This window comes from Corythoichthys intestinalis, chromosome 20, assembly GCF_030265065.1.
Source record: "Corythoichthys intestinalis isolate RoL2023-P3 chromosome 20, ASM3026506v1, whole genome shotgun sequence".
Lineage (NCBI taxonomy): Eukaryota > Metazoa > Chordata > Actinopteri > Syngnathiformes > Syngnathidae > Corythoichthys > Corythoichthys intestinalis.
In genome coordinates this window covers 6,387,888-6,411,193 of record NC_080414.1, presented here as the reverse complement: position 1 = coordinate 6,411,193, position 23,306 = coordinate 6,387,888, and the positions used below count along the sequence as shown (strand labels likewise).

General features: G+C 38.7%; 1 protein-coding gene across 10 annotated transcripts in view; it reads right to left on the bottom strand.

The window, feature by feature from the left end:
- The window catches only part of ctnnd2a (catenin (cadherin-associated protein), delta 2a), a 542,938-nt gene that overhangs the window by 268,583 nt on the left and 251,049 nt on the right, over window positions 1-23,306 (bottom strand). For all 10 annotated transcript variants that reach the window (XM_057823756.1, XM_057823762.1, XM_057823757.1 and 7 more), the window contains 2 exons: window positions 17,732-17,904; window positions 487-541 (listed from right to left, as the gene is read on the bottom strand). In XM_057823756.1, coding sequence (XP_057679739.1) covers window positions 487-541; window positions 17,732-17,904 — 228 coding nt within the window. The remainder of the gene's footprint in view (window positions 1-486; window positions 542-17,731; window positions 17,905-23,306) is intronic.

Here is a 23,306-nt window from a genome sequence, read left to right as displayed (position 1 = left end):
TATCATCAACATGGCAAAATACCAAAAATTGTCCTTCTATTGTAATTCCTTGTTTTAAAAAAAAAAAAAAAAAAACTGAAGAAATTGTACTCAGTAAACAATTTACACTGGACTATTCAACTACATGGACCCACTTCATGTGGACAAAAATGTAATTTTTTAACAAATTAAAAAATAACTGATTCAAGAACCTCATACTGCTTTACCAAGTCTTAGGACAAAATCATGAAAGGTTTGGACACCACTTGCATAGGTTCAATAATTACTGTTAAGTGTCGCAAATCACTTTGAACGATCTTACTAGTCGCACAAAGTATAACAATTATCTTTATATTAAAGGTGTCAAGGCATAACTGTCTTTGTCCTTAAATTCCTTAACTCGGCAAACTGTCATGCGATGTCATTTTGATTTATTAATACTATAAAAATATAAGGCTGATTAAACAGCGGCCAGAAAAATAAAAAAACAGAGAGGTGAATACTTACCCGACCCTGCCCCACTTTGTGATTGTTGCTGCTGGGCTGCACGGCTCGATGTCACCTGGGGTTGATTTTAAAAAATGCAGAGGAGGGAGGGATGAATGAATATGTGTAATAATTAAGGGTAAGGAGGAAATGGAAAGAGAGAAATGATAGGAAGAGAAAAAGAGCAGGGAGTATTAAAAAACTTTTATGCACAATGACTTCAGTCACATCTTTGAGCACGGAGGCCGACATGAACCTAAAAGAGAGCGTAATGAAATCCCTGCGGAACACAGTGGGAGGGATTCAAACAGACTCTTGAAAGCTGACGATCCACTCAGAGGAGTTTCTCTGACCCAAGTAATCTCTCATTAAACCTTATGGTACCACCTTCTCAAAGTAAAGGAGACGACTACAAAGGATTTGTTTATTATTAACGTATCATTATTTACTGTCACATAAATTGCATCAATTTAGACTTTTTTGTTAAATCCAATAGTCGTTCTTATGACAAAAACATTATGGAATATACTTGGGTGAAGTTTTGGTCTCATATGCACATAATGCAAACAATGATCCAAATAAAGGCTAGCTTGACATCATTGTTCTTTGTGGAGGATGACCTGACCGCAGTAGTTTTGCAGGTTAGCAAGTTTAATGTTATGCTAACTATGATGCAGGTCGGACTTTCAGTAGCAAAATTAGTGGTGTTTCCCCCACTTCCACAGCTTTGACGTCTTTTTACATGACTTACAGTGGCTGCTGCTGGCCGAAAAACAAAAACTTCGGATATCCCTCCTCTCTGAAGAGGGTGGAGGAGACGGCATGTTGTCGACATGAATCTGTTGGGGCTGTGTGAGTATGTGTGTGTGTGTCTTTGTGGCGGGACGAGGGGGCTTCAGCTCATCAGCCAACCAAACGTTCGTTTGAGGGAAAGGGCGGGGGGGTTGGACCGGCACATTCAACAACTAAAAAGGGATAAATGTAAGTCTGAATATAATGAAAATAACTTCACTCAATAATGGTAGGGTCTATTCTATCATTACAACATATGGGATGACAATCTAAATGACCTAAATAACTGAACTCTTTATATAATGCAAATAAGGTTGCTTAAAAGTTGATGGGGACAATTTGAGCATTCTGAAAAGTTGTTGGTGTTATGTCCCTATCGTCCCTATACAAACCTACGCCCTTGGTAATATATGAGCTTTAATATGAAAGTTATGCGTCCGCCAAGTGAAATGTACAGTCATTTTTTTCAGTAAATATATCATATGGCAGACAAACAGTAATATTTGAGAAGTCAAAAAAGTTTACAGGACTTAAGAAAAGTGTGCAATAATTAGGGCTGCTTAAACGATTATTTACATAATGGATTAATTAGACAATTAATTCCACAAACAAACAACAAAATCAAAGAAGGAGGAGGCAGGCTGTAATAAATCAGTTTTTCTTCTTTCTTCTTATCAAACAGTTATTCATAAATACGATCCAAATCCAATTTCAAAGCACACTCTCTTATATGGCAATTAGTTAGTTAGAATGGGAGTTTGTGTTGAAAGGAGAGTTATATAAAATGGGTTTGCGTATGTGTGTGGTTTCTTAAGAAACATATAAACAACACAATAACATAAAAACACAAATAACATAAAAACAAATGAGACAACTTTACTATCCTAACAATGACTTAAGTGCTAATGTGCTTCTCCAAAACACAATACAAACGGACACTGATTAGCATCATCGCTAACTAGCTTAGCGCTCTGTGCTAAGTAATAATGTCTTATCAACAAATACAAACAATACAAATGGCACACTGGATCTAACAACATAATTAGATTGATTTTTTTTAAATTCAGGCTAACAAAATGTTACAAACAAAACAATGTTAATAAAGTTATACTTTTATTGTATGTTGATCCATATTACTTTTTTTCTTTAATGTTAAAAAGGACACAATGTTATGCAGAGGTGTACTTATAGTAGTAATTATATGGACAAATGATACTATTTAAAGTGAGAGGCGTCGCATCCCTTTAGGCAAACAAAGCAATTGTCTAGGGCCCCCAGCCAGCATGGGCCCCCAGAGGGCCAACAGATTTAGCAGCGACAAGTGTAGGGAGTGTTTCAATACCATGGAATCATTTGGCAGATTATCTAACGATTCTTATCAATCCCAATCAGCACTAACCATGTCACGTAGATTATACATGTTTAATAGAGTCCAATCAGCTATTAATACCACATGATTGTTTAGACTGACTCACCAAGTACTCTCCGGAAAGCCCTTGCCGAGTTGTTTTACGTTGATTTTCACAAGCCACCTCATTATTCATGTGACTACTTAAAGAAATTGTTATTTTTTCCAAAATAAGTCTATTAATGGGTCTATCTTATTCCTCGTCGAATACTCTATAAGAAAAACACATATGCATCTAAAATAATCCTAAACGATTTTAATAGCAATTTTAATACTCCTTTTAGCAAGGTTCCTTGGGTATGCTTACGTTCCCTTAACAACCAGTCCTGTTATTGTCCTAAGTCACAAGCGCTGCGTATTCTGGGAGCGAGAATAGGCGTAAGGTGCGCATTTCGAGCAGAGGACGGCCACCTGTTAAAATGTGTGCGTCCAAGAACAAATGTAAGTACATCCATATGAGTCAGTGTAAAGTGCTCAGTTTTCACCACTTTTATAGCCAAGATGACCGCACGTGCACGCAGCGCGCACTCCCACCCCCTCTCCCCCTCACACACCATTGTGGTCAGTATACTGCGCGAGTATGTATGTGTGGCACGTGACTCAGAAGGGCCCCATGTTGCTTGTTGCCTGGGGTCCCCGGGGACCCTTGCTACGCCTCTGTTTACAGTGACGGTAGAGAGTTGGGGGGGTTGCGCGAAACGTTTCTGTCTTCCTGTGGGGGGGCGTGACATAAAATATTTCATAAAAGATTTCAGCTGTCAGTTTCTACTTTGAGGAACATAGTGATGAAATGGAAAGACCACAGGCACAGTATGAGTTAAGGCCTTGAGTAGCAGACCAAGAAAATTCTAAGATAAACACGGTTAAACAGCCATTAGAGTCTTGTCCAGGTGATTTGCACAGTCTTGTCAATTCGTCAATTTCAACATATTTTGTGTCCTGTCTAGGGCTGTCAAACGATTAAAATTTTTTAATCGAGTTAATTACAGCTTAAAAATTAATTAATCGTAATTAATCGCAATTAATCGCAATTCAAACCATCTATAAAATATGCCATATTTTTCTGTAAATTATTGTTGGAATGGAAACATAAGACAAGATGGATTTTCTTTTCTTTTTTTTTTTAATGTATTTTTTTTATTATTTATTGTTTTTAATTTGTAAAATTTTCAATCAAAAAATAAACTAGTAGCTCGCCATTGTTGATGTCAATAGTTACATTACATTATGGTGCTTAAACCCATAAATTCAGTCGCACCAAAGCGCCAGCAGAGGGAGACAAAAAACACAAGTAACAAGTGGACATGACACTGTTCTGTCATTTTAATCTGTTTGAGTGGGGCATGTGCGGTAATTGCATCAAATATTTTAACGTGATTAATTAAAAAAATCAATTACCGCCCGTGAACGCGATAATTTCGACAGCCCTAATAATTACACAATGCTCATGGGTGCCCATAAAATCAGTCGCACCCAAGCGCCAGCAGAGGGTGACAAAACTCCAAAAACCACAAGTAACAAGTGGACATTGCACTGTGCTGTAATTTTAATCTGTTTGAGCGGGGCGTGTGCGTTAATTGCGTCAAATATTTTAACGCGATTAATTTAAAAAATTAATTACCGCCCGTTAACGCGATAATTTTGACAGCCCTAATAATTTCTTATAAATTGTCGTAAAAAACGCTATTTTGGTGCATGATGAGACATCAACAACTACAGTAACAGAGACTAAACTACAAATAATCGACATCATTGTTCTACAAAACCCAAATGAGAAGATATTTTGTGGCAGGTGTTACTAAATTGTGCTGCAAAACAGACAAGTTCCAACATTTGGCACGATTCCTTTCAAAATTCTCATGAGAACACGCAGCCTTAGTCTTTGCACAAAGCGGTGGGAGGGAGAGGACATATGCCAGTGTTCAGCTGAGCCGCACAGCCTTATGTTGATACTTAAAGCTGTAAAGGTGATCCAGATACATTATTACCCACCCGAGCATCTATAATGCACCATGATGCAAGCGCACAGTCCCTGAGTCACCTTGGAGCACTGGCATTGTTTCGATTTGGCTGGCAAAACAAAATTCTACTTTCCTGGTTCTCCCCAATTAATAGCGGGAATAAATAGCATCTACAAAAAAGAGGTATGTGTGCACGTATGCGGAATAGTTGCAGCAGTGCAAAAAGGCCGTGCCTGCTCAGCAAAACCTTGTTTGGATGAATATTGCAGAACACAAGTTGTACAGTAAACACTGGGGCATTTAATATGGACGCTGCTTGTCACTCAAAAAAAAAAATCCCATCTCAAATCAACATCAATAATCAATATAACTAGTCCAATGTAATGCGTAAAATCACACTCCAGTATAGGACTGATCACTATACTATTTATTCAGAGCCTCAACTCATCTCCCAACACATCAGTAAGAGACTAATTTGTAATTCTTTGCAGATGATAAAGAATATATGACTGTGAGCACTATTATATTGTCGGTCTACATGTGTTGCTGCACAGTTTTTATTTGTTCTGGAGTGTAAGGTATTATAGCGCCAAAGTATATTGCAATGCTACATAGCATTAACATTAAGCTAGCAGACTTCAAAGCTAACAAATGCGGTTATTTTCAATATCAGGGGTATGACAAAATATCAAATGGTGATACAGTGGTATGAAAAAGTATCTGAACCTTTTGGAATTTTGCATAAAATCACCATCAAATGTGATCGTATCTTTGTCAAAATCACACAGATGAAAAAAACAGTGTCTGCTTTAACTAAAACCACCCAAACTTTTATAGGTTTTCAAATTTTAATGACGATAGTATGCAAACAATCACAGAAGGGAGAAAAATAAGTGAACCATCAAATTTAATATTTTGTGCACCCCCCTTTGGCAGCAATAACTTCAACCAGACGCTTCCAAGTCCATTCATTCAGTGGGGAAAAAATCCCACATAAAGAAATAATAATTTGACATCAAATAATGCGTGTCACAATTATTAGCACCCCTGGTGTTAATACTTTGTACAACCCCCTTTTGCCAACAAAACAGCACCTAATCTTCCCCTTTCATGTTTCACAAGATGAGAAAAGACAGAAAGAGGGATCTTAAGCCATTCCTCTTGGCAGAATCTCTCTAAATCATGCAGAGACCTGGGTCCTCTCCTCTTCAGCTCACTCCACAGGTTTTCAATGGGTTGAGGTCTGGGGACTGAGATGGCCATGGGAGGAGCTCGAGTTTGTGTCTGGTGAACCATTTCTGTGTAGATTTGGCCAAATGTTTAGGGTCATTGTCTTGCTGAAAGACCCAGTGACGACCCATCTTCAGCTTTCGGGCAGAGGGCCATAGATTTTGATTTAAAATGTCCAGGTATTTCAAAGCATACATGATCCCAAGCACCCTAACAAGGTTCCCAGGGCCTTTGGAAGTGAAACAGCCCCACAGCATCACTGACCTACCCCCATACTTCACAGTGGGTATGAGGTGCTGTCTACACGCCAACAAGCTGTTTGGGAGGCAAGCATGGAGAAAAACTTTTCTCACTCACAATCATAAACGCAAACGTCTGGAGTTCGCCAAGCGGTATTGGGGCTTCAACTGGGACCATGTGCTTTGGTCAGATGAGACCAAGATTGAGCTTTTTGGCAACAAACACTCTGAGTAGGTCTGGCGTGCCATGAAAGATGTGCATGCTGAAAAGCACCTCATACCCACTGTGAAGTATGGGGGTGGCTCAGTGATGCTGTGGGGCTGTTTCACTTCCAAAGGCCCTGGGAACCTTGTTAGGGTGCAAAGCATCATGAATGCTTTGAAATACCAGGACATTTTAAATCAAAATCTGTTGCCCTCTGCCTGAAAGCTCAAGACGGGTCGTCACTGGGTCTTTCAGCAAGACAATGACCCTAAACATATGGCCAAATCTACACAAAAATGGTTAACCAGACACAAAATCAAGCTCCTCCCATGGCCATCTCAGTCCCCAGACCTCAACCCCATTGAAAACCTGTCGGGTGAGCTGAAGAGAGTACAGAGGAGAGGACCCAGGTCTCTGGATGATTTAAAGAGATTCTGCAAAGAGGAATGGCTGAAGATCCCTCTTTCTGTCTTTTCCCATCTTGTGAAACATTATAGGAGAAGATTAGGTGCTGTTTTGTTGGCAAAAGGGGTTTGTACAAAGTATTAACACCAGGGGTGCTAACAATTGTGACAAACATTATTTGATGTCAAATAATTATTTCTTTATGTGGAATTTTTCCCCCTCTGAATAAATGCACTTGAATTGAAGGTTGGATTTTTCTCTTTTTTTCCATTAAGGTCCCATATTATTTAGAAGAAAAAAAAATATTAGAAGCTAAAAAACCCATAATTATTATAAATCCAATAATTATGGAGGGCAATGTATTTTGGGCAAAAACTTATATATTAGAGATGTCCCGATCGATCGATCGGGTCCGATAACGTCATTTTCAAAGTATCGGAATCGGCAAAAAAACATCGGACATGCCTTTTTTAAATATATATATATATTTTTTTTAAATTAAATCGTTTTCTAATTGTATTTAACGTTACAGACATAATATGTTACACTCATCCAGAGTCTTTAGTTTTGGCTTAAGGTAGGGTTATCAAGTTTATCCCGATAATGGTGGTAATTAAATTTTTTAAAAAATGTATCACGTTAAAATATTTAACGCAATTAATGCATGCGCTGCACGACCCACCCACGCATTGTCGCGCTCAATCTGTAATGGCGCCGTTTTACCTATATAGAGAACTAAAAGGCAGCGTAAAATGAATTTTGGAAGCCTTTGGAGCCTTAATTGACTAAAGCCTTACAATCCCTCTCCCTACGATTAGAAATATCGTGGGAAGCAATGTGGGGAAGCAAGGTAGTAATTGATCTTTTTCTTAACACCCTATGTTATTTCCCAACGCAGAGAACATATATCAATTGGTAGCACTACGCACAGTCATGGTTTCACTTCCCATCATGCATTTGGGCATGGCTACAGTATCATTTACTGAAAGCTCAACAAATACACTAGATGGCAATATTTAGTCACAATATACAAAGTCACATTTGTCCTTTAAGAATTACAAGTCTTTCTATCCGTGGATCCCTCTCACAGAAAGAATGTTAATAACATAAATGCCATCTTGAGGATTTATTGTCATAATAAACAAATACAGTACTTATGTACTGTATGTGAATGTATATATTCGTCCGAGTTTTATTCATTTTTTTCTTAATGCATTGCCAAAATGTATATGATCGGGAAAAATTATCGGGAATGATTGGATTTGAATCGGGAGCAAAAAAAAGCAATCGGATCGGGAAATATCGGGATCGGCAGATACTCAAACTAAAACGATCGGGATCAGATCGGGAGCAAAAAAACATGATCGGAACAACCCTATTAAATATTACTATTGATCCGGAAAATATGGGTGATTATCTCTGCATTTGGTGATTTCTGTGCATCTAATGTAAAATTTTAGAATTTTATAGCCAGAATGACTTTGATGTCACTGCTCACGGAGACTCATATATGCCTAAGGGAGGTGCTTTGGTTTTAGGTCGCTAGTGACTTTGGTTTTGAAAACATTTGAATTTTCAGCTTTTAAAAATAGGCTGTACGGATTGGCCCAGAGCCCCGTGTCCCATCAACTGATAATGAAGTCTATGATTTTTGTTGTTGTTGTAATTGTCAGTAAGTGAATGTACCAATGTGACATAAGGTCAGACACCGTCACCATACTTTGTTTGTATCCCAAGTAGAGCTGAAACGAATACTCGAGCAACTCGAGTAACTCGAGTTTAAAAACTGATCAGAGTAATTTTATTCACCTCGAGTATTCGTTTATTTTGACAGCTCTAAGCATCACGTTTTGCTCGGACTACTTTTAATGCGGGACAACGCGCTGATGTTACGTGCGTAGAGGACGAAGCAAAAAAACAACAACAACAAAACTTAGTGCAGCAGACAGCCGCTACACACGACACCGACGTTGCTAAATACTTGCCCGCACGATGCTAGTTGGTAGCAGGTAGCGTCTGATGCGTCTCATAGAGATCACATGTATGTTGAACTAGATGCGAATTGACAGACTCGGCCGCGTCTGGGTAGCGTTAGTAAACGGCCGCCATCTTAAAGCAGTAGAGCGCTAAGCGCTAATAAAGAGCGCTAAGCGCTAATAAATAAGATTAACGTTACTGTCACAAGCTCACGTAACGTTAGCCCCGCGGAGGGCTAGGTTTCTATTAATTATGACCACTGTCGATGCGTGGCTAACGTGTCTTACATACAGGCTTTAACATAACATAGCGTTGTGGAGTGATGAGGGTGTAAAATAAAAACTCAATAATGCTAACTATCAATTTTAGCTCAGTAGTCATTGCTGGATAAAACACCAAGTAGCACTGGTCCCTAATGTGCTCCAATACAGCCTGTATCATACATTTATTTAGAACACTGCAAAAACTCAAAATCCTATCAGGACTTAACAGTTTAGACTAACTTAAAACTTAACAAGAACTTAAAAATGGCTTGACACAAATAGAAATTCAATTGAAACACGTGGGGAAAAAAATCCTAACTTTTAAGTGATGTGTGTTATCAAGCGTAACGGCATTTTTAGGTAAGATATATATATATATATATATATATATATATATTTTTTTTAACAAGCTCTAAAAGTTTTTTGAGTGAAAGCAGTGAATTAGTCTTTTTTTTATTCTAGTTACATCTGAGATGCAATTGTTGGCTTTTTCAACAATATACATAAAAAATAAAGACATTGATTGACTGAAAATGGATCAAGATTAGATGAAATGTCTTGTTTTCTCATGTATATTTATAATTGCTCTTCACCTAAAAATATATTTGTTTTATCCGATTACTCGATTAATCGATAGAATTTTCAGTCGATTACTCGATTACTAAAATATTCGATAGCTGCAGCCCTAATCCCAAGTACTGTATGTGCACATAAATCAAAGCAAAACATAAAAATGTGAAATACTCTGAAAATAACAAATGTCCACTGAAGAAAAAAATACCCTGTTACATAAGTATTTCAAATATAAGAGTAACTATAATTTATCTTGTGTTGAATCTGTATTAAATGCCAGAAAATCATAATAAAGGAACTAGCTCTTATGTCAAATTAGCAACCAATGATTAAAATGACGGCAACTCAAATAAGTTCAATTGGCAAATGAATGACTTTTCGCGTTTTAACTGTGAGTTGCGCTCCACCTAATTATCATTTCCTTTTAACAGCTTCCTCAGATGCTCATTATAATCTGCTGAAATCATCTCATTTTCAATGTAACCTTCATGAATAAATTACAAACTTGCATCAAAACAACCCTAATGATTTTTTTTCATTCTTTCCTAATTGTATTTCCTGTGTCATATGTATGTAAGAGTGACATGGGAAAATATATTCCATGATGTACTCTTTAACATATAGCGCTAATTAAAAATGTATGTGGATGTAAGGAAGCCAAAGTGTCTATTTCAAGCATGCAATTTCTGTCAGGATGCGAAGCCCATATATTCATCAGGATGCATCCAAGGAATAAGACTCACGGGACCCTGGAGTAGCTACTCTACAAAGCCAACTGCCAACAGAAATTAGAGGCAGCACCCAAAACTGAAGCCAGCTAACGATTTTTAGAAAATTAAACAGGTTATATAAAGTCACGTAACAGATGGAAAACTCATTAAGAAGCCAAATAAATGATTAGTGAGCAAAAGAAAGAGTTCCCTATTAGCATGATACGATACAAGGCTAATGTAACGATGATAACTATGATGTCACGATACGGCGATACAACAATTAACGGTTCATTAGTCAGGAAATTATTCAACAATATTCTACAATCAGTGTCGTTTTTGACAGCCCTTTTAACCCTTTAATACCAGTGGTGACACGTGCGGGCATATCATCTTTGAAGCCTCGTCACGGTGTAATTACATCAACCACGTGCCGCTGGTTGGTGTCTTTTGAAAGTGCGAAAGTTGAGGTTGACGCGCATTTTTATTTGAAGTAAATAGATCAAGTCAAACGGGAGACAATGTCAATTGAGTTTTATAGTTTTATTTCCTTTATAAATTAACATTAAAACTAGGGTTGTTCCGATCATGTTTTTTTGCTCCCGATCCGATCATTTTAGTTTGAGTATCTGCCGATCCCGATATTTCCCGATCCGATTGCTTTTTTTTTTTTTTTTTTTGCTCCCGATTCAATTCCAATCATTCCCGATAATTTTCCCCGATCATATCCTGCCTAAAACTTTTGCACAGTACTGTATATTTTTATTATATTATGTATATACAGGATATACTGTATGTATATATTTTCCCCAAGTGGAAGCTTCCATGATCCTAATAAATTTAAAATCTAAAAAGAAATATATACAGTACTGTGCATTTTGGCAATGCATTAAGAAAAAAATGAATAGAACTTGGACGAATATATACATTCAACATACAGTACATAAGTACTGTATTTGTTTATTATGACAATAAATCCTCAAGATGGCATTTACGTTATTAACATTCTTTCTGTGAGAGGGATCCACGTATAGAAAGACTTGTAAATCTTCAAGGATAAATGTGACTGTATATTGAGACTAAATATTGCCATCTAGTGTATTTGTTGAGCTTTCAGTAAATGATACTGTAGCCATTTAACTTCTGCCCAAATGCATGGTGGGAAGTGTAACCATGACTGTGCGTAGTGGTACCAATTGATATATCTTCTCTGCGTTGGAAAATACCATAGGGTGTTAAGAAAAAGATCAATTACTACCTTGCTTCCCCACATTGTTTCCCACGATATTTCTAATCGTAGGGAGGGGAATTGTAAGGCTTTAGCCAATTAAAAAAAGGCTCCAAAGGCTGCCAAAATTCACTCTACTCATTTTACACTGCCTTTTAGCTCTATATATAGGTAAAACGGCGCCATTACAGATTGAACGCGACAATGCGTGATATTTTAACGTGATAAATTTTGAAAAAAATTTACGGGATAAATTTGATAACCCTACCTTAAGCCTAAACTAAACACTCTGGATAAGTGTAACATATTATGACTGTAACGTTAAATACAATTAGAAAACGATTTAATTAAAAAAAAAAAAAAATATATATATATATATATATATATATATATATATTTAAAAAAGGCATGTCCGATATTTTTTTGCCGATTCCGATACTTTGAAAATGATGTAATCAGACCCACTTTTTGGTATACAAAGTATCACGATTTATCACCAATTCGATATTTTGTCACACCCCTATTCCCTATTGTGTTGGTTGTCACCTTTGCAGTGCTGCTTCTGCCACTAAAACATTGAAGTAGTTGAGGTGCCATGTAGCCATGTATTATTAAAGGAAAGCCTCTCAGGGTTATAAATACCCTGCAGAAGAGTACCAACATGCCGCTCCTTTTTTACTTCACTCCAAATACGCCATTGTTTTCCGACTTAAAATGCAGTCATTTCCATGGATTAGCAAAAATATAAAAAGCAATCATTGGGTTGTTTGCTTCCAATAGAAAGACTGCTGCAAATACATGGCAATGAAAACATATATGTAGCGTGCAACCCCGTGGGCTTCACCTGCCCATCGAGCTGCAGCCGTAGCTTGTGAAAAAGTCAATTCATGACCCTTGCTGACAGCTCTGGCCCAATTACACTGACAAGGCCAAAACATGAGAGGCGATTACACATAAAGGCGCACACATTCAGACAGCGATGGTGAGGCAAGAAGACAAGGAGGAGGAGGTGGAAAAAAAAGAAGGGAAAACGCTGCTTTGGCAAAAATATGACAATTTCTAATATGAAATTATGGGGGAAAGTGACACCATTAAAACATGATTAGAACACTTAATGAACTCAGATGTAACGTCATGAAAGATTAAGGCCCAAATTTGGGGTGAGAACCTCTAGGTAGCTCAGGAAATTTTAAAAATTACAATTTGCGATGCAAAGCTAATGATACTGATGATCGCACAATATGGCGATACAATGATTATCGATACACTTTCCTCCTTCTGCTGTGAATTGGAGTGATTGTATCACTACTAGACGTCCCATCCATTTGAAGTGGGAGGGTGGCAGCGAATGAACGAATGTTCATTCGCTGCCACCCTCCCACTTCAAGTGGATTGGACGTCTATTGCCGTCAGTGGCAGCGAATGATAGGCAATGAGTTCATTTTGGGACACTTGACGTCATTTGCTGTTAATTTTCAGTCACTTCCTGTTGATTTTGGGTAACTGAAAATGATGTGACACAAGAACAGTGGCGCGGCAAGAGAGGTACTGAGGGTGCTGCAGCACCCCCTGGTGTCGGGGCGAAAAAAGTGTTTTGCTAGATTATTTTCTTGTTAAAAATACATAAATAGAACATATTGAAACAATTGGGTCGATAGAGTGAGATGAAAAAGTATCTGAACCTTTTGGAATTTCTCACATGTCTGCATAAAATCACCAACAAATGCGATCTGATCTTTGTCAAAATCACACAGATGAAAAAACTGTCTGCTTTAACTAAAGCCACCCACAAATTTATATATCATATAACATTTATGAGGATAGTATGCAAACAATGACAGAAGAGGGAAAATATATAAGTGAACCATCACATTTAATTTTTTGTGGGTCCCCGCCTTTGACAGCAATAACTTCAACCAGACACTTCCTGTAGCTGCATTTCAGTCTGGCACATCGATCAGGACTAATCTTGGCCTATTCTTCTTGACAAAACTGCTGTAGTTCAATCAGATTTCTGGGACGTCTGGCATGAATCGCTGTCATGCCACAGAATCTCAATGGGGTTCAAGTCTCGACTTTTACTTGGCCACTCCAGAACGTGTATTTTGTATTTCTGAAACTATTGTAAAGTTAATTTACTTCTGTGTTTTGGATCATTGTCTTGTTGCAGCATCCATCCTCTTTTTAGCTTCCAATGTCTGACAGACAGCCTCAGGTTTTCCTGCAAAACATCCAAATAATCTTTTGAATTCATTTTTCCATTAATGATTACAAGTTGTCCAGGCCCTGAGGTAGCAAAACAGCCCCACATCATGATGCTCCCCCCATCACGCTTCACGGTGGGGAGGAGTTGTGTTGGTGAGCTATTCCATTTTTCCTCCAGACATGACATTGTGTGTTACTCCCAAACAATTCAACTTTAGTTTCATCAGTCCACAAAATATTTGGCCAAAACGTCTGTGGAGTGTCCAAATGCTTTTTTGCGAACATTAAACGAGCAACAATGTTTCTTTCTTTTTTTAGACATCAATGGCTTACTCTGTGGAGTCCATTCTTGGCCATAGTTTTACATGTGTGCGCATAGATATTTGATTGTTCCAGTGATTTCTGTAAGTCTTTAGCAGACGCTCTAGGGTTGTTTTTTACCTTTCTGAGTATTCTGCGCTTAACTCTCGCCATCATATTTGGTGGACGGACACTCCTTGGGAGAGAAGCAACAGTTCCAAACTCTCTACATTTGTAGACAACTTCTTTGACTGTCGATTGATGAACATTCAGACCTTTAGAGATGGTTCCGTATCCTTTCCCAGCTTTATACAAATCAACAATCCTTGATCGCAGGTCATGAGACAGCTCTTTTGACCGAGCCATGATGCACACCAGACAATGTTTCAAATCAAGACAATTCTTACCAGGTGTATGTTTTATGGTGTGCAGGGCAGCTTTAAACGACTCATCAGTGATTGGGCACACACCTGACTTAAATTGTTTGGTAAAAAATGGTTTCAATTGCTCTTTAAGTCTCCTTAGGCAGAGGGTTCACTTACTTATTTTCCCCCTTCTGTTATTGTTTGCATGATATCCTCATTAATATATGAAAACCTATATATGTTTGGGTGGTTTAAGTTATAGCAGACACTGTTTTTACATCTGTGTGACTTTGACAAAGATCAGCTCACATTTGATGGTGATTTCATGCAGAAATGTGAGAAATTCCAAAAGGTTCAGATACTTTTTCATACAACTGTAGCTTCCGGGATTAAATATATATATATATATATATATACACATGTTGAATTTATTTATTTATTTATTTTTTTGGTGTTAATAACATGGTCACAGCCTTATATCTTGCTTGCTATTGGAAAAGTTAACCGTTGACAAAGGAGGAGGAGTTTCACCTCCTCCAGCCATCGTGTAGCACAGCTGACTCACTGACACTGAGCAACAAGCGGTGGGGGAGCATTGAGCCTTACATCTGTAAGCAAGGGATTTCTCCAAGCATTTTTGGGACATAAAAAATAGCTAATACCTTAGGGACGGTTTGACGGAACTTTGCGGTTTTGAAGCCACGGTATACCTTGAAAACGGTAATCCGCACATGTCTAGTGGAAACTGGCCGACCGCAGTAGTTGTGCAGGTTAGCAAGTTCATACAGTTTAATGTTAGGCCAACTCTGATGCAGTAGCAAAAATTAGTGGTGTTTCCCCCACTTTGATGTCTTTTTACATAACTTACAGTGGCTGCTGCTGGCTGAAAAAAACTTGCAATATCCTACTCTTCGAAGGAGGCGGAAAAGGCGACATGTTGTCGAGATGAATCTGGGCTGGGTGAGTGTGTGTAGGTGTCCGTGTGTCTGCATGTGGGGGTTAGGGTCAAGTCCTCAGGCAATCAAACGTATAACTGAACTCATTATATAACGGAAATAAGGTTGCTTAAAAGTTGGTGGGGACAATTTGAGCATCCTGAAAAGTTGGTAGTGTTATGTCCCTACCATCCCTATGCAAACCTAAGCATTTACAGTGGGGCAAATAAGTATTCCGTCAACCACTAATTGTGCAAGTTCTCCCACTTGAAAATATTAGAGAGGCCTGTAATTGTCAACATGGGTAAACCTCAAACATGAGAGAATGTGGGAAAAAAACCTGAAAATCATATTGTTTGATTTTTAAAGAATTTATTTGCAAATCATGGTGGAAAATAAGTATTTGGTCAATACCAAAAGTTCATCTCAATAATTTGTTACGTACCCTTTGTTGGCGATAACAGAGGCCAAACGTTTTCTGTAACTCTTCACAAGCTCTTCACACGCTGTTGCTGGTATTTTGGCCCATTCCTCCATGCAGATCTCCTCTAGAGCAGTGATGTTTTGGGGCTGTCGTTGGGAAACATGGACTTTCAACTCCCTCCACAGATTTTCTTTGGGGTTGAGATCTGGAGACTGGCTACGCCACTCCAGGACCTTGAAATGCTTCTTACGAAGCCACTCCTTTGTTGCCCTGGCTGTCTGTTTGGGATCATTGTCATGTTGAAAGACCCAGCCACGTCTCATCTTCAATGCCCTTGCTGATGGAAGGACGTCTTCACTCAAAATCTCTCGATACATGGCCCCATTCATTTTTCCTTTACACAGATCAGTCGTCCTGGTCCCTTTGCAGAAAAACAGCCCCAAAGCATGATGTTTCCACCCTCATGCTTCACAGTGGGTATGGTGTTCTTCGGATGCAATTCAGTATTCTTTCTCCTCCAAACACGAGAACCTGTGTTTCTACCAAAAAGTTCTATTTTGGTTTCATCTGACCATAACACATTCTCCCAGTCCTTTTCTGGATCATCCAAATGCTCTCTCGCGAACCGCAAACGGGCCTGGACGTGTACTGGCTTCAGCAGGGGGACACGTCTAGCAGTGCAGGATTCGAGTTCCTGGTGGCGCATTGTGTTACTGATAGTAGCCTTTGTTACTGTGGTCCCAGCTCCCTGTAGGTCATTCACTGGGTCCCCCTGTGTGGTTCTGGGATTTTTGCTCACCGTTCTTGTTATCATTTTGACGCCACGGGGTGAGATCTTGCATGGAGCCCCAGATCGAGGGAGATCAGTGGTCTTGTATGTCTTGCATTTTCTAAAAATTTCTCCCACAGTTGATTTCTTTACACCAAGTGTTTTACCAATTGCAGATTCAGTCTTCCCAGCCTGGTGCAGGTCTACAATTTTGTCTCTGGTGTCCTTCGACAGCTCTTTGGTCTTGGACATCGTGGAGTTTGGATTGTGACTGACTGGCATTGTGGACAGGTGTCTTTTATAACGATAATGAGTTAAAACAGGTGCCATTAATACAGGTAACGAGTGGAGCCTCGTTAAACCACGTTAGAAGTTAGACCTCTTTGACAGCCAGAAATCTTGCTTGTTTGTAGGTGACCAAATACTTATTTTCCACTGTAATTTGGAAATACATTTTTTAAAAAGTCAAACAATGTGATTTTTTGTTGATTTTTTTTCCCCACATTCTGTCTCTCATGGTTGAGGTTTACCCATGTTTACAATTACAGGCCTCTCTGATCTTTTCAAGTAGGAGAACTTGCACAATTGGTGGTTGACTAAATACTTATTTGCCCCACTGTACATGGAAAACACGTCCCTACTTACAGAATTTTCAAGTTATGAAACTACTTCCAGAATCAATTCATTTCGTAAGTAGAGGTACCACTGTATAACTTTTTCGACATTTCGGCACACCCTTAGCCTATATAGCTTTCAAAAAAACTGAAGCTATTAATGATCGCAAGCATGTGTTTGAGAAGCCCCTTGTGGGCAAATAAGCACGTTTATGATGATAATGCATCACCTTCGAAATCTTGACTTACTGTATTACTCTTCATTAACGCACTGCTGTGATTATGATAGGCCTTTCCACTGCAGCTTCATTTCCCAGGAACTTCTAAACACAACACTCACTGGGGTGCTTTTGATTGCTCTTAATTGTGAGTGGGTGAGCATCTTATTACCTGTCTCCTTAATAACAGCTTTAACCATGTTTGAAAACTTTAAAAATGCCTGCGCATAAGGGGCACGCTTGCAATATTTTGTCGTGAGTAGTGTTTGTTCAGTGCACCAAGAAAAAAGCTATAAAACATTTCCTTATCAAACTACACGCAAGGTGTTCTATTTAATCTGTCAAGTGGTCTAACTAGCGAAAAAGTGAAAGTGGCAAGCAAACAAGAAGCAGTCATGTTGTCGCATTCAAACTCACCGTCTTCTAACACGGCAGCGTATCCTACCTGGTTATAGCTGTGCACGGCTCCTCCAACCTGCCCGCTGCGCTGAGGAGATCCTGCGGAGATGTTGTCGCTAAGGGCGAGGGTCTGGTTGCTATGGTAGCTGGCAGAGTACTGGAGCGAAGCCTCCGGGGTGGAGTTGAGCTGCAAGGAACTCTGGGAGAGGAGCGCCGGTCCTACGGATGGAGACGGGAGTCAGTTGGATGGGGGTTGAGTTTGTCATGCCAGCGCGCATGTATGAATGTATATATAGAGAGAAAACAGTGAGAAAGACCAGAGAGCGATTCAAAGAGTAGCGGGGGATGAAGGGGAGCGAGTGAGAGGCGAAGAGTGAAATGGGAAAGCAAGAGAGGGAGAGAGAGAGCAATTTAGAGCAGATAGTGCAGCAGTGCAGCACTCCGTGAGTTGGAGATGGCATACATAATTTATTAGCAGAGGGAAAGAGAAACAGAGGAACAGAGAACATGGGAGGATGAGGAGGAGGTAGAGGAAGGCTGGAAAGAAGTTGCAACGGACGGAACAACTCGATAGGTTTCTTCCCATGTTGGAAGTTACTTTTTACCGTCGGTTTGAACAAATCTCGACTTGAGCCTTCTTCACAATGTATGAATGTTATACTTTGGCAAAGTATCGGAGGTAAAAACTGCTTTTCAAAGCTAGCTTTTCTGCTTTTAAGCCTCAGGGTGCTGGGTAATCACACCCAGATAGCAGACCGACGTTGAATAAACGTTGATTTTCCATCAAAATCATCAGTATAGTTGACATCGAAATTTTCGACAATAGACAATGTTGAATCAATATTGCAAATACTAATGACACCTGACAGTGACGTTGAAACAACGTTGTTCTATGGTATGTCAGCCAATGGTTGGGTTAACATTGTTGTGAAGTTGATGAAATAACATTGACAAATAGTTGATTTATGATTGACCGGGAAATATGATTGAAAAGTTGTCGAATTATAGATCAGCGGGAGTTATAGTCCCAAAATAGTTGTTTTTGTGGTTGACCCGGAAAACAGCAAATCATCCCAAACTAGCTCTGCTGGAGACACTTCATTTAAGCATAGCCGTATTTAACCCTTTAATGCCAGCAATATGAAGCAATTATCAGAGAATCCCAAAATTTGAAAAATAAAGTCCGAATGAAACCTTTTTTTCAAATTTGTAAGAAAAGTCAAAATGAATATGTGTAATAAGCGGTCAGATATCTATAACCCTTGCTAAATCCTGTTTGGTTTTCTCATGGAACCTGCAAATGCATGTGTTGACTTGCATCCATCATTTTTTATTTCATTAAGAAATGTCAAAAATCTGAATTAGTCTCAAAATAATGAAATTTTAGGTGTATCAAATGTGATACATTTGTCAGGGTTAAAGGTAGGCCTGTTGAGGTGGGAGGTGTGTCCAAACTTTTGGCCTGTACTGTATAGATATACAGTGGGGCAAATAAGTATTTAGTCAACTACTAATTGTGCAAGTTCTCCTGCTTGAAAATATTAGAGAGGCCTGTAATTGTCAACATGGGTAAGCCTCACCCATGAGAGACAGAATGTGGAAAAAAAAAACAGAAAATCACATTGTTTGATTTTTAAAGAATTTATTTGCAAATCATGGTGGAAAATAAGTATTTGGTCTATACCAATAGTTCATCTCAATATTTTGTTCTGTACCCTTTGTTGGCAATAATGGAGGCCAAACGTTTTCTGTAACTCTTCACAAGCTTTTCACACACTGTTACTGGTATTTTGGCCCATTCCTCCATGCAGATCTCCTCTAGAGCAGTGATGTTTTGGGGCTGTCGTTGGGCAACACAGACTTTGATCTCCCTCCTCACACCGTGGCGTCAAAATGATAACAAGAACGGGGAGCAAAAATCCCAGAACCACACGGGGGGACCTAGTGAATGAGCTACAGAGAGCTGGGACCACAGTAACAAAGGCTGCTATCAGTTACACAATGCGCCGCCAGGGACTCAAATCCTGCACTGCCAGACGTGTCCCCCTGCTGAAGAAAGTACACGTCCAGGCCTGTCTGCAGTTCGCTAGAGAGCATTTGGATGATCCAGAAGAGGACTGGGAGAATGTGTTATGGTCAGATGAAACCAAAATATAACTTTTTTGGTAGAAACACAAGTTCTCTTGTTTGGAGGAAAAAGAATACTGAATTGCACCATACCCACTGTGAAGCATGGGGGTGGAAACATCATGGTTTGGGGCTGTTTTTCTGCAAAGGGACCAGGACGACTGATCTGTGTAAAGGAAAGAATGAATGAGGCCATGTATTGAGAGATTTTGAGTGAAAATCTCCTTCCATCAGCAAGGGCAGTGAAGATGAGACGTGGCTGGGTCTTTCAGTATGACAATGATCCCAAACACACAGCCAGGGCAACAAAGGAGTGGCTTCATAAGAAGCATTTCAAGGTCCTGGAGTGGCCTAGCCAGTCTCCAGGTCTCACCCCCATAGAAAATCTGCAGAGGGAGTTGAAAGTCCGTGTTGCCCAACGAAAGCCCCAAAACATCACTGCTCTAGAGGAGATCTGCATGGAGGATTGGGCCAAAATACCAGCAACAGTGTGTGAAAAGCTTGTCAAGAGTTACTGAAAACATTTGGCCTCCGTTATTGCCAACAAAGGGTACATAAAGTATTGAGATGAACTTTTGGTATTGACCAAATACTTATTTTGCACCATGATTTGCAAATAAATTCTTTAAAAATCAAACAATGTGATTTTCTGTTTTTTTCTTCCACATTCTGTCTCTCATGGTTGAGGTTTACCCATGTTGACAATTACAGGCCTCTCTAATATTTTCAAGTGGGAGAACTTGCACAATTTGTGGTTGACTAAATACTTATTTGCCCCACTGTATGTCGAGGTACCACTGTACTTAAATAATTTTTAAAAAGTATATATTTTATTAGTCAACTTTGCTTTTTCTTGTGTCTGTAAATAAAGCAGTACCTCTAAATATAGGCATATTTGAAAGCATATAAAGCATCAAGGTGGAAAATGAAAACATAACATTGATTTAGCATTGTCTCAATATTATTAATCATAGAAATGACATTTAGGTTTTGTAAGGATTTCAATGTTGAAACAACATTAAACGAGGGTGCAAAAGTGATGACAAATCAATGTCTGGTGTCAACGTTGATTCAACGATATAAGATCAACAGCAGAATGTTGATTCAACATCTTTTCAATGTCAGTCTGCTATCTCGGCAGTTATTTAATAACAGTGAACATAATAATGAAAAAAAAAAAGGTAACATAATAAATCATACGTAAAGCTAACAAATGAATGTCAATATTCCTACGTATATACACTTGCATGGCCTGCCTTTACAATAAGTGTAATGCTCAATTCTGATTTAAAGAGATACATTAAGTAATACAGTTACGATTTATTATTTTTAGTTTACTATGATAACAGGAAAACTAGCTAGCTAGCTCTAATATGTTGCTAAACCTAACTACATTAGATAAGTGTTATAATAATATGATCACAAGCACCGTTATCCTTGTAAAGAAAGTCCATTACCGCTATTGCATTGAATATGGATCTTGAACAGGTGTATGAATCGTAGCCAATGACTGTATTTTAAAAAATAAGTGACACTAAGTAGGTCACTGTTAGCAAACCTCTCAATAGTTAGTGGTGTGGACGAGTGACAATTTATTCCTTTTAGTTGTGATGATAGTAAAACTGCCCTGCATGACACTCTAGCTAGCTCTGCTACGTTGCTAAACCTAATTTAATTAAATAAGTGTCAAAACACTATGATCACAAGCACTATTATCTTTGTAAAGAACGTCCATTACCGCTATTGTGTTGAATATGGATCTTGAACAGGTGTATAAATTGTAGCCAATAACTGTATTTTGAAATATGAGTGACACTAAGTAGGTCACTGTTAGCAAACCTCTCAATAGCCAGTGGTGTGGACGAGTGCGTTTGTGTTTATATCACATTGTGTTTTATTCAAGGGCAGTTAGGTCTGTGACTTGTGCTCCCATCGCGCATATATATTTCATTAGGCAACTATTTTTAATCCCTCGCTGTCTCTTTTCATTTCTGACAAAAAGACTGATATGCTTGTGATGTGCTTAATTACACCTCTCATGGTGGATGCACCACATTAATGAAATGCTTACAAGGGTTACGCGGTGGTTAATGGTTAGTTGCGGCTATACAGAAAAAAAGCGGTGTTGCTGCATATTCCAAGAAATATTTAGAAGGAAATTCTATAAAATATGTCAATGAATAACATTCCACGAGACTGGCACAAAGTGTATCGTGCCAACACAACCACAACGCAGTAAAGAAAATGAATGAATGGGTATGATTATGATATATGTTACTGTAGGGTGACCATATTTTGATTTCCAAAAAAGAGGACACTCAGCCCGGCCTCAAGATACTTGAATTTTACTCGAAGTTCACTCAAAGATGTCTATATCAATTTAATATATTTAAAGTGTGCCCCCTCACTCTGAATGGGAAAATGCAGTTTGAAAAAAAAAAAATAATAATAATAATAATAATGACTAATATATTATATATATATATAAAATGCAGACCCATGGAAATGTAGTCCAGTCAATACACATACACATAGTAGGCTATTTACCAACTAAACATTTTTATAAATTACTATCACGACAATTGTCCTTGACAAATTGTTATTCCTATTCAATTGATATTCTCATTCAATGTTCTAGATTGCACACAAACAATAAGCGAAGTAAACGGACAAACTATTCAACCAGCATGTTTCCAAACGTAGCAGTTCAAAACTACGTTTCCCATAATGCTTAGCATGGTTTAGCTTACTGATAGCTAGCGGAGGCAAAAATCAAACTTTGCTAGAAAAGTTTACAATCATCGGCAGCGCAACGATGCGTCACCAAATGGAATTTTACAGTCAAAGCTCCGACAGATGTCAACAGTTGCCATTATTTACCTATTTATCGTTAAAAACTTAACAACTGGGCAGGCGTTGTGGCCAAATTGTCAACCCAGTAGATGGTGGTAATGCCTCATGATAGGGGTAAACTGGCAACAAAAAACAAGAAGAACTACTCCTTCCCTCCCTTCTCGTAGGAGCCATGTCAAATGCTGCCACCCAGCGGCCGGAGGGATTCTCTTCAAATTGGTCCCTTGAAAAATCATAAAAACCGGACATTTTTGTGAATGTATAAAACCCGCCCGGACGACGAGGATAGTACGTGAAAGTAGGACTTGTCCGGGCAAAAGAGGACGTTTGGTCACCCTATGCTAATGGTACAGTATTTTCAACCTCAGAGCACAATTGCACAAATCATTTTTAAACAACTTTGGAAAGCAGTAGGAAACAAAACAAATCAACAAATAAGAGTTTGGTTGCCTCCTTTGCAGGCAAGGGGAACAAAGACAGAACTTGCTAATATGCTAATGCTATTATTTTCATCAAAAGTTAAACTGTATTTTTTATACTATGAGCCACTACTACAAGTAGCAATTCTAGTGCCATTGCTAGTCGAGTTTGTCAAGAAACATAATGATTGAATTACGGAAGAATTTTCGGTCTGTTGATTG